General features: G+C 38.8%; 1 protein-coding gene across 1 annotated transcript in view; it reads right to left on the bottom strand.

The window, feature by feature from the left end:
* Nucleotides 1-2,238: 2,238 nt before the first annotated feature.
* Nucleotides 2,239-14,737, bottom strand: part of LOC140236987 (alpha-N-acetylneuraminate alpha-2,8-sialyltransferase ST8SIA3-like) — a 38,371-nt gene continuing 25,872 nt past the window's right edge. Inside the window, exons 4-9 of the mRNA XM_072316936.1 lie at nucleotides 13,822-13,944; nucleotides 12,084-12,255; nucleotides 10,911-11,023; nucleotides 9,911-10,000; nucleotides 6,094-6,329; nucleotides 2,239-3,352 (exon numbers count right to left, since the gene is read on the bottom strand). Coding sequence (XP_072173037.1) covers nucleotides 3,021-3,352; nucleotides 6,094-6,329; nucleotides 9,911-10,000; nucleotides 10,911-11,023; nucleotides 12,084-12,255; nucleotides 13,822-13,944 — 1,066 coding nt within the window. The 3' untranslated portion in view covers nucleotides 2,239-3,020. The remainder of the gene's footprint in view (nucleotides 3,353-6,093; nucleotides 6,330-9,910; nucleotides 10,001-10,910; nucleotides 11,024-12,083; nucleotides 12,256-13,821; nucleotides 13,945-14,737) is intronic.

Here is a 14,737-nt window from a genome sequence, read left to right as displayed (position 1 = left end):
TTTTCTTCATTTTAAGAAAAAACATAGCGGTAGAATTGTGTTTCAGGTCTCAAAATATCAGCAGAAGTATATTTCTGTCGATATTAATGTCATTACTTTTCAATCTGTAGTCCTTCAAAGATTTGAGCTGACAAACGCCGTCTACCTCTTTCTCTCTCGGTCTACTTTAGCTCAAACTTTGTGGGACTGCATATTGGAAAATAAATGACATTTCTTCAATTGCATTTCATTGTTAGACAAGATGATACTTCTGTATGACAAAACGAAGTCCTAATTACATCTCTTCCCCTGTATGCCCCCTAAAAAGGGGGAAAATGAAAGGCAGACAAACATCACTACTATAAAATCTGGGTTATGATCACGTTAAATACGCCCTCTATCGGTCATTCAGCTAATGGCGTCAGTTTTTCGCCCATGAGCGTACTACGCGAAATCGCGAGAGTAAGCCACCGAACTAATAGATAGTTCGGTGGAGTAAGCCCTCTTAGCGTAGCTTCTATACTCTTTGGTATACAGCGCTCAGCGTTGTGAATGAATACGTAGCGCATGCAGCCCAGCCAACATCGGAGGACGAGCGAGCATGCATGCTTTGAGTGTATTGTAGTGTATTTGAGTGTACACCCACGTACACGCTACTCTACTTTACAGATGGCTGTACATGACGACTACAAACGAAATACACGTTGGTTCTGTCAGAGTAGATCCATGCTGGCAGTTCGTGTGAAAATGTTAAGGCTATAGCCAACATCGGCGGACGAGCGAGCATGCATGCTTTCAGTGTATTGTAGTGTATTTGAGTGTACACGTACACACACGTACACGCTGTACAGTTAGCTGTGTGACGACTACAAACAAAATACACGTTGATTATGTCAGAATAGATCCATGCTGGCAGTTCGTGTGAAAATGTTAAGGCTATAGCCTTGGAATTGGTGCCACTTTACCACCATTCATGCATACATTCATGGCTGAAGAGTCTAACTTCCGATATCTTTTGCTTGCCCTTTTTGTCGATAGGAAGTTCAGTCGTAAAAATCGGCATTTGTACCTTCCACCGCTTCACAATCGACTTGTCTGATGCGTTGTGTATAGCCTAGGCCTATCTGCTTTCTATGCAGCATATAAGATCGCGAGAAAGACTGCAGCATGGATCTACTCTGACAGAATCAACGTGTATTTCGCTAGTCGTCACACAGCTAGCTGTACAGGAGAGTAGCGTGTACGTGTGTGTACACTCAAATACACTACAATACACTCAAAGCATGCATGCTCGCTCGTCCGCCGATGTTGGTTGGGCTGCGCTACATGCGCTACGTATTCATTCACAACGCTGAGCGCTGTATACCAAAGAATATAGAAGCTTCGCTATACTCTTTGCTGTATACCATACCGCTTAGCCCAGCTCATGCATATTCATGATACCGTATACCTTTGAACCTATCATTAGGCAGAATATTACTGTAATAGGTAAACCTGTTTGGGAAAAAAAAATTCGCCGCGGGGGGGGGGGGGGGGGCAGCTTTAAGGCATTCATTGGGCATGGCGGCTATGTGCATATTGTATGACACTGTCGAAAAAACTGCCAAGTACACTGTGTTTACAAAATTTGACTATACAATTCCAAAAAAAAAAAGAAGAAGTAAAAACTGGCCCCTAATCGGTCCCTGCCTAACCCCCAGATCTAGCAATAACACCCGTCATGTTTGTTGAAAATATGACCACGCCTTTTCACGAAAATTAGGCCCCACCTTGAACTCTCAGCCCATCCCCAATCCCCCCACCCCCCCCCCCCCCCCATGTGGACATTGGTGCTCCATGGGACCATCAGGTGGGAAGCGATGATAATGCCTGCCAAGTTTGGTGAAAATTTGACCATGCGTTTTAAAGAAGAAGATGAAAATGTACAATTTCAGCCCCAATTGGCACCCCTCACAGGACCTTGCAACTACAATCATCATTGTACTTTCTCATAGCATTAACTTAGCTCTATCACTTCTGGTTCTACAGAAGAAAATTTTTAGAGAATCCTTAATTTTGGCGGGTTTAGGCATCCTGGGAGGCCCCGAAGGAAGGGGGCATGGTGCCCATCGAAGAAATTTAGATTCTATTCCTCTGGAGGTGGTTACTACCAAATCACCTTCACCTTCATAAAAAAAAAAAAAAAAAAAAAAAAAAAATATATATATATATATATATATATATATATATATATACATATATGGATGGTAGAGCGGACAGAATAAATACAATATGGTGGTGGTCTTTGACCCAATAAAAGGCAGAACATTGACAGGAGCATAACCAAACCAATTATAGGTCAAGATTTGACGGTGATACACCTCTGTACGGAACTTGAACAAAATCTGATGCGAAATGTGGCCAGGAGAATGCAGACGAGGAAACACTCAAAATCAACCATTTTGTGTATACAACCGAAGGTGCAACTACCAACAGTTACAAATTTCTAAATTTTTAAGTAATACACTTCCATATCAAATTTGAACAAAATTCGTCGAGAAACGCAGCCATGGGCCGCAAACAAGATACTAACAAAAATATGACTTTTGACCCTAAAATGTGGAACACTACAGGCAGCAGGTGTGGCTGGTAGAGCGTACACAAATATTCTCTCAAAAATAATTTTGTCTATAGAGAAGGAACAAGTGAGGACATTGTCACCAAAAGTTACATTTTTACATACTAAATTTGATTGAAATCCGCCGAGAGCGTCACCAGTATCGTGTACACAAATGTGATGCTGCGGCGGCAGCGTATTAAACACGGCTCAGTTGAAAGTATCCTCGAGGACACGTTCTTGGCATACAATAATGAAACTAGCAGGATGGCACGGATATATACATATCAAATATACATATTATCTCCCTTTCTTCACAGACTTCTCAACATTTCCTGTCGATTATCGACAGCAACTCAAAGATAATCCGGTCAGTCATAAGATTTGTTCTGGTCTTGTAGCTCATTGCATAATAGTTACACACATAAGTCACTATAGCCGCTTATCATCTGCTTCCTTCCTCCACCCCACGACCACCCGTCTGCGGAACATGGTCAAAGTGGTTTGCGTTCTGACTAGTGTCTTCTTTTTCATGTAACTGTTCATCTGACGCGGTACACTGTCCGGCGTGCATGCGAAGTAGCCCGTGTTCGTGCATCTGGAACAAAAGCCGAAACTCGTCGTCCATGTTATGTGACTTGGTGAAGGGTTCATCGTTAAAATAGTGGCAGGGTAGCTCCTTCAGTTTATCCCGACTTACGCTAACAGGAAACGGCCAGAAGCCGTACAGGTGTACCTCCTGGCAAAGCTGCATTGCCACATGGGTAATGTAGAAACCTAAGAATAAAGACACGAAAGAGACAGGGGATAAGTTGTGCACATACTATATGCACAGGCAAAAGGAAACAGAGAACACCAAAGTACTAGTGATAAACTGATATACATTTGTAGCTACTTAGACACAGAATGAGAGAGGGTAACACTATGGATGAGAAGGGGCAACAATCATGTAAGTAAATGAATCAAGACCTATCATCCACCGTATAATTGGCGGTCGACGGCCAAGATCTGGAGGAGGACTTGGGAGCACCCCCCCCCCCCCCCGCCCCCACCCGGCTCTATCATCTACTGGTACCTAGTCAATATATAGGTTTAACCCTAAAAAGACTGGGGACAGTATGCCCAAATCGCCTCCAGAAATTTTGTGATAACTTCCAGAATTTAGAAGATCTCACCCTGACACTTCATGACTTTTTTCAACAGAGTCTCACGCATCTTTTGATACCTATTTTATTATGGTTATGGTGTTACGTAACATTATAAATAAAAAGTCATAAATGGTGTATTTCTATGTGTTTATAATATGTAAAATGAATGGGATTTTGCAAGATTCTAATGTGTTACTTCTGTTTTGTTTTTTGTTTTTGCACATTCTGTTTTTCAGCTATTAAAATTTGATCTGAAGTTGAAATTAATTGTTCTGAATATAGAAAACATGAAACAACAGAAAACACAAGAAATAAAGACAATAATTAACATAAGAAAATGATACAAAGAACAGCATAGAAAATCTGGAAATGGAAATATAATTTTGATTTTGTTTAATCAATTACCTAATTTTTCGCCTAAGACAATCAGTTCTCTTACAAATACAATACGTCATGTTTAACCCTAAAAGGGCCGGGGGGGGGGGGCGGAATCCGCCCCCCCCCCCCTCGCCGTTTCGCGCTATAATTCTGTAACGCGAGAAGGCCTCATCGCGAGGCTTCTTGACTTTCTTCGTTCAAGTCTTGCGCAACTTTTGAGACCAAATTTGCAACGTCCGCGCATACTTTTGCGAAGCCACGCCCATATTTGTAACGGAATGTCGCCCCAAAACGGGCACAATTTTGTGATTTTGTGTACATTTCCTATGGAAAACAGTGATCTGTCATGAAAGTCATAAAAACCTGATTATTTTTACAATTAATCACTTCCATTGATTAATTTTGTGCTAATTATGGTAGAAAAGTGGTCAGTGACAATTTCCAATGAAAAAACAAAGAAAAAACAAAAGTTGAAAAACAGAGAAATACATAAGAAATTCTGAAAACAATAAAATACATAAGAATTGAAATGAGTTTTGGAAGTTTTTGTGATGTACAATTGTTGATTATGCTAAAACAGATTTACAGATCAAAAATTAGACTCTCAATGCTTTTAATTAGGCTAAAATATGATCTTGAGCTTAATTTGAATAATTAATTAATTAAAATTAGAAATTGATTGTTTAAAAAATCTTATGACACAGTCTTGTAGATTATGACGCGGGTCTCACACATGCAAAATTTCATCGCGATCGCACCACCGATGGCCGAGATCTCGGGGGGGGGGGGGGGGGAGGCGGAATCCATCCCCCCCCCCTCCCGGTCTGAGCATAGCCAAAAAAGCCCGGCCCCTTTAGGGTTAACAGCTTCCTTTCACACATTTCAAAATCATGGGATCATTAGACAACCATATTGTCACAAAATAAACAAAAAAAATCACAACATCAGCATATTTCCATAATAAATAAGCCTTAATTAGAAAATTATGGTAATTTTTGAAAAATTAACTATGCATTCTTGTAGGGTACGTTATAAAAGAGGTGCATGCCGAATTTGGCGACAATCGGACATTCCATGGCCGAGATCTTGGGGATGGGCCATCATGCGCCCCCCCCCCCCCCCCAGTCCTCAAAACCTCCAATAAGCCCACTCTTTTTTAAGGTTAAACGATTCGAGGAATAGCTACAAACATGCATCTATTCCATATTTCCATTGCTTTCAAAGTACTTCCTGGTAAATGGCAAACGTGACGAGACACAGATAGACACTGATTAACATAGACCACTAAATCAGTTCTGGTGTGTGGGGGGGGGGGGGGGGGGTTTGAATCATCCCCCTTCTCTCCCCCCCCCCCCCCCCCCAGATTTCAGCCGTCGATTGCGCAATCGCCACAAAAATTGGTACATACGTTTTCTGTGGCGTAATCTACCAAACTAAAAAAAACCCCAAGAAATTGAAATTTTCATCTTTAACATCTTTATACCAATTAATAATGCGAATATATATACGTGAAATCAAACATTTTGCTCTAAATCAGAAAATAAACCTCCTAGAATCCTGATTTTTGGTGTAAATATTCTTTGTGATTTCCTGACAATGTGCTTGAAAAAGAGATCTGGTATCAAAATTAATGCCTTATGTATTTATTATTTTATGGATTTCTAATGTGTTTCTCCGGTTTTTTTTTTTTACCTTTAGTTTTTTGTTATTTTTTCTGCAAAATTTATCACAGAACCTTTAAAGTATAATTATGCTATAATGAATTGATTTCACACCATGGAAGTGAAAATAATCATGTCTTTTTCAATAAGGTGAGAAAACTCCACTTGCATTGACTTTGTACACAAAATCAACATTTTTGGTCATTTTCGGTCTGACGAGCACGTGTAAAAGGTCGTGCAGCGTTGTAATGGTGTGCCAAATTTTCGCGAAAATGATGTCATAAGATGTGCGAGACTTTAAAGAATTTTGCGAGGCGGAATTTTACGTTACCTGATGAAATCAGTTTGGTGTGATTTCTTGCCATCCAAAACTTCCAAATTTTTACGAAGTGATCAGGATTCGCAAGCACGATCTTGGGCCTCGAAATATTGAAGTTGTTGTAGGCTTTGATGCATATTTCGTTCATGTGGCTTGCGCTGAAGCATGGTAGCCACAAGTAACCGGAAAACTCTGAGACGTTCCTCAGGAATTGGTGAATATCTTCGTCACTTTTCAGTTCACTGAATCTGATGAGAAAGGTAAGAAAATAACATGACGTTTACTTCATCAATGCCCTGTTCATCCTCATAACATTTATCTCACCACCTCACAAATCTCCCATTGATTCTTCTTCTGAAATTGCCACAGAAATATTATTACCAAAATCATGTTCTTGTTTGATGAGTTAGCACCTGAATATGTTTTTCACAAGAAATTTATCGTTGCTGAGTTAGTAAAAGACATGAATTTTCAAAAGATACATCTATACAAATTCATGTCAAACAAGGAAATGTAGGAAAAAATTAAAGGCATAACATTTACTGACCATTTTGCAGATGAAACAAAAACCCAGCATTAGCGCTTTATAATAGTTCTAAAATGTGAGTTAGGGATAGAAACAACCACTGTAAAAATTTGAATCCATATTATCAATGTTGAGTATTGTTAAATACACAAAATGTGAACAATTGTTATAATGAAAATTACTCCAGATTAAACCGTCTACAGTTATGGTTTATTACGAAAAATACTGATATCTCCTTATATTTTGGGCTTTATTGGGAAAATTTTATATGGTGGGATGTTTTGTGATACAAAAAACCTACACATATGCATCAAATGTGATATCTTGAAATTTGTTGTAAATCACTGCTCCCAAAGGTAAACTGGACCTTTAAGTTTGATGGAACATGTAATATAATGACATAATTATCTCCTCCCATTTGACTGTGAGTTATTACTGACCGCTTCAAACATAGAAATTAACAAACTTCATACCAGTTCTCTGGTATGTCGTGTGATATTGATGAACCTTCCTTCATTCTGTTTTATTTTCTATGTTCATAGAAGTCAACTTGAATACGATGTGGAATTGCATTGTAAGTTCAAAGCAAGTCTAAATATGTTAAGCTTTCATTAAAAGAGCAGACAGACAGCTAGAGACTGAGACCATTGGTAACATACAAAGAGGTGACAGCTCGGGGTCTCTGGTGATTTCAGACCGTATATTCCTTATTGCCATCACCAGCTATCGGGAGAAAGCTCTGTACATTTTGGCCCGAATTCACGAAGGTGGTACAAATGAAACCATGGTTTAACCCTAATCAGGCTGGGCTTTTTTGGCTATGCTATATCTGGGGGGGGCGGATTCCGCCCCCCCCCCCCCCTTCAGATCTCGCCTATGGAACGCGCGATTGCGCCGAAAATCGGCACACGCGACGCCCGCGACGTATTCTATCAAAATGTATGGTTGCTTTCTCCGAAAAATTTTTCTTATATTTTATATTAATTAATTATTGTAATTTATGCATAAAATCAGTTTTGGGCTCTAAATCACTTATTAATGCTCCAATTAAGCTAATTTCTTTTTTAAAATGTTTCTTGTATCATTCTTCTGAGACATAGGATAAAAAAAAAATCTGTATCGAAATCAATTTCTTATGTATTTTATTGTTTTTTGAATTTCTTATGTATTTCTTTGTTTTTTGACCTTTTGTTTTTGTTTGTTTTTTGGCCAAAATTTGTCACAGACATTTTTCGAAGCATTATTATGCTAAAATAAATTAATTTCGGCCATTCTAAGTGAAGATATGAATTTTTATGTGAATTAATTGAAAAAACACAATTTGCATTGGATTTGTACACAAAATCACGTTTTGGAGCAATTTTGGGGTTGACAAATTTTTTTCGAACGGGCGTCGCGTCAAAACGGTACGCGCGGGCGCAACAATTTAGGTCTCAAAAGTTGCGCGATACTTGAAAGAAAACAGTCATGAAACATCGCGGCGGGAGCTTATCGCGTTGCGAAGATATTGCGCGAAACGTCGAGGGGGGGGGGGGGCGGATTCCCGCCCCCCCCCCCCCAGCCTGATTAGGGTTAAACTATGGACAAAAATCATGGAGCGCCAAGTGTCGCACGGAATATTTCGTTACGAAATTGGTTATTTCGTAGACAAAATGACCATTTCGTTAACGAAATCATTATTTCGTGGACGAAATGTTCATTTAGTTACAAAATGTTGTAATTTCGTTACAAAATAATCATTTCATCGACGAAATGACTGATTTCGTAACGAAATATTCCATGCGACACTTGGCGCTCCATGGCTTTTGTCCATGGTTTAAACCATGGTTTCATTTGTACCACTTTCGTGAATTCGGACCATATAGTCTAGTGAATATGAGCCCCGTCTAGCAATCAGACGGTCGAGGGTTCGAATCCCACCAGAGTACTAGTATATTGCCCATGGATTTTTACCATGGCTATAACTCAAATATTAAATAATCGATGTTTATTTGCGCCGATGTATAGGGCAATTTGTCGAACAGTTGCAATACAAAACGACTCAACGGAAGAATCATTAATTGAAAAAAAAAAAAAAATCCTTTCTGCAGGCACCCTTACATTCTGCATGAGAATTCAGCAATATATTCATGGACCTGGCAGTTACGTGTCCTGTCTCAAATTCCAACTGTTTGCAGTTTAATTTTAAGCGTAATAAGTAGAAGTATAGGTCGTGTGATTACAATAACAAAGCAGATTACGGTGAAATAGAAAAGGTCAACGCATCACACAGTATCAAATTGGCAACAACACTGCGTTTCCTGAAGTACCATTCAGTGTTACTTTCTGGAGCTGGAAGCTGGACAATCAGCAGGACCATGCAAGATCATCTTCAAGCTGCTGAGAGGTGGCTCATAAGAAAAATCCTTACGTATCTTAGATAAAATTACAAATGAACAAATTCTGAGCCGAGCTGGGTGGAAAGATTTAGCCCTTACAGGACAGATAAAAGGTCAATGATCACATTGACGGTAACGCCTAACATACTTTAATTAGGATGATTGCAGAGCCACTGGAATTACCCTTCTTGAGCTCATCAGACGCTGTAAGAATAGAGGGAAAGACATGATTGCTACCAACGTCAGGATCTGATATGGCACCCGGACTGCTTGAAGTTGTGTAATTTCTGTGTACTAGTATACATAGCGTATTTTTTCATTTTTATGTAAAAAAAAAAAGAATGTGAAACCCGTAGACAGCATTATACCATCTATAGCACTTTATATATTTAAAGGGACTGTACAGTACTGGTTGAGGTGGGGATTCATGTTTTGAACATTCCTAAGTGAGATAGTGAAAAGCCTCTTATGAAATATGAAAGAGCATGTAATTTTAAGAAGGATTCAACGTTTATTTGATGAAAATTGGTTTTCAAATGGCTGAGATATCCAAAAAAGTGCTAATAATAAAAGGCGACATGCCACAACTTTATTAGGATCTCTTTGTTTCACCTTGTTTTTGGATATCTCAGCCATTTCAAAACCGATTTTCATCGAATAAACTTTTGATACCCCTTAGAACTGCATGCTCTTTGACATCTCATAGAGTGGTTTCTGAATATCTCACAAAACGTTAAAAGCTAAATCCTCACCTCGACCAGAACTGTACACACCCTTTAAAGCACAAATTATTGTTATCCTAAATCGGACTACACTTCAGGTATTCAATATACATCGTTCTTGAGATAATTAGGGATTTAACGTAGCGTAATAGACGCCTAGCGCTGTTTATATAACTTCTCACACTACTTCAATAGGAACATACCTTTTATAGAATATACTCGGATTCATTGTTGTTAAGTTGCTCTTCACACCGGCGTCTCTCCCAAACGGTTTCAGCGGCGCTATATTACACCTGTGAATAAATGGAATGAATGAATTAGCTGCGTGGCATCAGTACTGCTGGCTGCATTCATGAACACTTCAAAGGATACGTTGGTAACTCACAATCATGCAGTAACTGCAGACTGAACAACTTTGACCGCTCTTGCATCTTCCGTTTCAGTTTTTCAAGCAACCTACAGTTTATTTTTCTTGTCATCAATTTCAGCAATGTACAGAATATTCAAGAATTCACCCAGTTGTGAAAGTTAATTGGGATCCAAACAAGGCAACAAAGTAAACAAAGAATATGTGAAATATAAGGCGCAAACCGAACAGAAAACCATGATATCATGACAACAAAGATGTGTGTATGACATATATTTCTCACTACAACATGAATTTGCTCCGATATTTGAATATCCTTTTTCATTTTCATTCGTAAAACGTAAAGCAATCTTTTGTTGCTTGGAACCTTGATTGACGATATCAAGTCAATCCTATCAAAGTGCTTCTGTCGAACGAGCCTTTGAACAATGTACTCCATTCTACACCGGTCATAACTTTTTATTTACCTGCTATCTACCTCAATTATTAATCAATTTGCAACTTTCACACAAAACGATCTTTTTGAGTTACTGTTTGAAGACGTATCCGTCACATCTCGAAACCAAGCATGCAACTATGGTATTCAATACAAGAGGGCTTTAGTGCAGCAGTTTCTCCAAACGAGCAATTGCGAGTTTCTGGGTAATGTCATTCAACTGAATACGGTCGTCCTCGTCATATTCATCCCATGCTGTTGTACTGAAATCAAAGTGACTTCTCAGAATTGTGTCAACTCTTTGCACTGTTTTGTGCGTCTATCACTATGGGATGAAAAACGTGTTATTATTTTTACAAACGGAGATTCATAATAAATGAGTGTTGATCATCGTACACACCTGAAGACAAAATCGGATTTGTCTATATCCTCGCCGCAGTCACTGTTCAAAAGAATGCCACTATTTCCGACAACACTACATCTCCTGTAGAGTTTATTCCTAAATGGAGATGTCTGTACATGTTAGGGTAAAAACAAATAAGATAATCATATAAGTCATTCATGTTACTTTAACAGAGCATGAAAAACTGAGAGTAATTCTATTAATATATATATATATATATATATATATATATATATATATATATATATATGATATATGATATATATACATGTATAAATAATACAAGAACTAGCTCATGTACATTACTAGTTCTGGAGGGGAAAATCAAGTTAGCATCAATGACGTCATCTCTGAACATAATCGTGACCATCAAGTGTTTTGAGAGAAAAAAACACACACAAAAACATAACTTTGCCCTGTATCTGGTATCAACTTTCAAAGAATGTTATTGGCATGTTACCATGTTTTCAACACTATGTTTTCTTGTTGCTGTCATCAACAGTTAATCGATTATTTGCACCGATAGCATGCATATATGTATAGGATTTCTGTCATCATTATCATTACCATCACTGCTATCACCATTACTGAAATCAGTGGTGTTATAGAAAAGTATTACAAAGAGAATAATTTAATACAACTTTTGAAACAATTGTGAATCATGATCATTTCGTGGAAAATTGCAGGTACAACAATGGGCTTCAAGTTCGACGTACTGTGACTAGAAACTAAAAGAAAACATATCACAAGAAGCTGAACTAATTTAGTAAAGAATAGCACATAATAATTGTGCTAAATATTGGCGGGTCTCTTAAAGGGCTTCAAATGCCACGTATATGGCTATCAAGTTAAAGCTTAACATATCCAATAAGAAACTCTGGCATCAAGATTTTTTTTTCCATGACACAATATTATCATGAAATGATTAAAGTTAACATAGGGTACATAATTACCTACTTCAATGTTTAAATACATAAAATTTGGTAGTGAAATTCGTTTGGACGAAATTGGCGGTAAAATAGAGTTTGGCCTTGAAGACTAGCAGCAATCTGATAACTGAAATTTATGCAGTTAGTGAGCTGCAAGTTGTTCTTCCCTTTTCTGGGCAAGAAAAACACAACAGTAAAGTACCCGCTAGAAGTCTTGGGTAACCCGACAGGGCCTACTCACCGGAGGCAGTTTCTCGAAGAGATTTTCGTACATGTGAAAATGATAGTAGCTGTCATCTTTCTTCAAAGCTTTGGAAAAAATATAGTAGTCCAGGGTCGCATTTACGTCACTGTTCTCCTTGGAGACCACGAGATCAGCCACATCAATCTTAGAATGATTATGTAATTCATATCTGAGAAAGGAAAATCAATACTAAAAATTAGTGCTTTATAGCTTTGATACACTGCATTAGGACATAAAGGCCCGAATTCACGAAGGTGGTACAAATGAAACCATCGTTTAACCCTAAAAGGGCCGGGGGGCGGAATCCGCCCCCCCCCCCCCCACGTTTCGCGCTATAATTCTGTAACGCGAGAAGGCCTCGTCGCGAGGTTTCTTGACTTTATTTGTTCAAGTCTCGCGCAACTTTTGAGACCAAATTTGTAACGTCCGCGCATACTTTTGCGACGCCACGCCCATTTTTGTAACGGAATGTCGCCCCAAAACTGGCACAATTTTGTGATTTTGTGTACATTTCCTATGGAAAACAGTGCTCTGTCATGAAAGTCATAAAAACCTGATTATTTTTACAATTAATCACTTTCATTTATCAATTTTGTGCTAATTATGGTAGAAAAGTGGTCAGTGACAATTTCCAATGAAAAAACAAAGAAAAAAACAAAAGTTAAAAACAACGAAATACATAAGAAATTCTGAAAACAATAAAATACATAAAGATTGAAATGAATTTTGGAACTTTTTGTGATGTACAATATTGTTGATTATGCTAAAACAGATATACAGATCAAAAATTTGACTCTCAATGCTTTTAATTCGGCTAAAATATGATCTTGAGCTTAATTTGCATAATTAATTAATTAAAATTAGAAATGGATTGTTTCAAAAAATCTTATGACACAATCTTGTAGATTATGACGTGGGTCTCACGCATGCAAAATTTCATCGCGATTGCACCACCGATGGCCGAGATCTCGGGGGGGGGGGGGGGGGGGCGGAATCCACCCCCCCCCCCCACCCCCACCGGTCTGAGCATAGCCAAAAAAGCCCGGCCCCTTGTGATAGGGTTAAACCATGGACAAAAACCATGGAGCGCCAAGTGTCGCATGCAATATTTCGTTACGAAATCAGTAATATCGTCGATGAAATGATTATTTTGTAACGAAATGACAACATTCTGTAACTAAATGAACATTTCGTCCACGAAATGATAATTTCGTTAACGAAACGGTCATTATCGACGAAATGACCAATTTCGTAACGCAATATTCCATGCTACATTTGGCGCTCCATGGTTTTTGTCCATGGTTTCATTTGTAGCACCTTCGTGAATTCGGGCCCAATTGTTATCCTCAAGTGCGCCATCAGGCTACCATTGCCTCATACTTATACTCATAAATTCGATACAAATTCGATATAATACTTCTGGATCAGTACTAGACGATCTTTAAAATGCACACCATTGGGGCATTTAGTTCTCTCTGTTCCTCACTGAAACAGCCTCGTAATCACAAATACATCCTGCAAGATGTCGATACTGCTATCATGACCAATCCTGTGCAACCTCTGAAGGTGGTGCGTCTGTTTCTACTGCTATAATTCTATTCTGTAACTATTTCCACATAAAAATGTGGCATTAGGTCTACTATTTGCTCTTTCACAAATATTTGCTCTGTTGTACATGACGAGCAAGTGACACGACGGAAAATGACAGTTCCAAATACTTAATTTTGCCACCCACCTCATTCTTCGGAGATTTTTCTTGTTCATAGTCCAATCTGCCGACAGGACTTTCTGGTAAAGGAAGACCTTTTCCGCTTCCGCTCTTTTAAAGTGCCACAGCTTCTTAGTAAAAAGATGAACTCTGTCAAAAACAGATCATAATGCACAGTAGTGGAATGAGATCTAAATTAACTGAATTTAAATTGCGTATGAATTATTTTTGTTTCTGCTGTTCTGAAAAGCGGTTGATAGAGTAAACAAGAGTACTGCAAGTTCACCTTCCAAGCATCCTTGCAGACTCTTACCTGAAAACATTGGAAACTAGGGGCGAGGGCAGCTTTAAGAACTGGGACATGGTGTCCATTTGCGTATTCCATCACACTGGTAAAAATACCTGCCAAGTAGGCCTACACTGTACTGTAGTTGGATTATTAGAAAAAAAAAACAAAAGACTTAAAGCTCTATCACTTCTGATTCTAGAGAAGAAGATTATTGAAAATTCCTTAATTTAGGAGGTTTGGGCCCCCTGGGGCCCCCAAGGGGAGTATAGTGCCCATTCGAACACATTGAAATCCTATCTCCCAAGGAAAGCTACTTGCCAAGTTTGGCGAAAATCCATTATGCTGTTTTCAAGAAGACGAAAATGTACAATATCGGCCCGCATTTGGATCCCCCCCCCCCCCCCCAACGACTTCGGCGAAGAGGGGGGGGGGGGGGGGGAAGGGAGGAACTACAGTCCTCAATGTACTAACTCATGGTATTAACTACGCTTTATCACTTCTGGTTCTAGAGAAGAAAATTTATAAATATTCGTTAATTTCGGGGGGGGGGGGGGGTTGGGCCCCTATGGACCCGTCAATTGGAGCATGGTGCCCAGTTGAAGGAATTGAGATTTCAACCCCCTAGCCAAGTTTGGTGAAAATTCATCAAAGGGT

The sequence above is a fragment of the Diadema setosum genome, chromosome 13 (assembly GCF_964275005.1).
Source record: "Diadema setosum chromosome 13, eeDiaSeto1, whole genome shotgun sequence".
In the NCBI taxonomy this organism is placed as follows: Eukaryota; Metazoa; Echinodermata; class Echinoidea; order Diadematoida; family Diadematidae; genus Diadema; species Diadema setosum.
The sequence above is the reverse complement of the archived record's forward strand: the minus strand, read 5'-3'. Positions and strand labels throughout refer to the sequence as shown.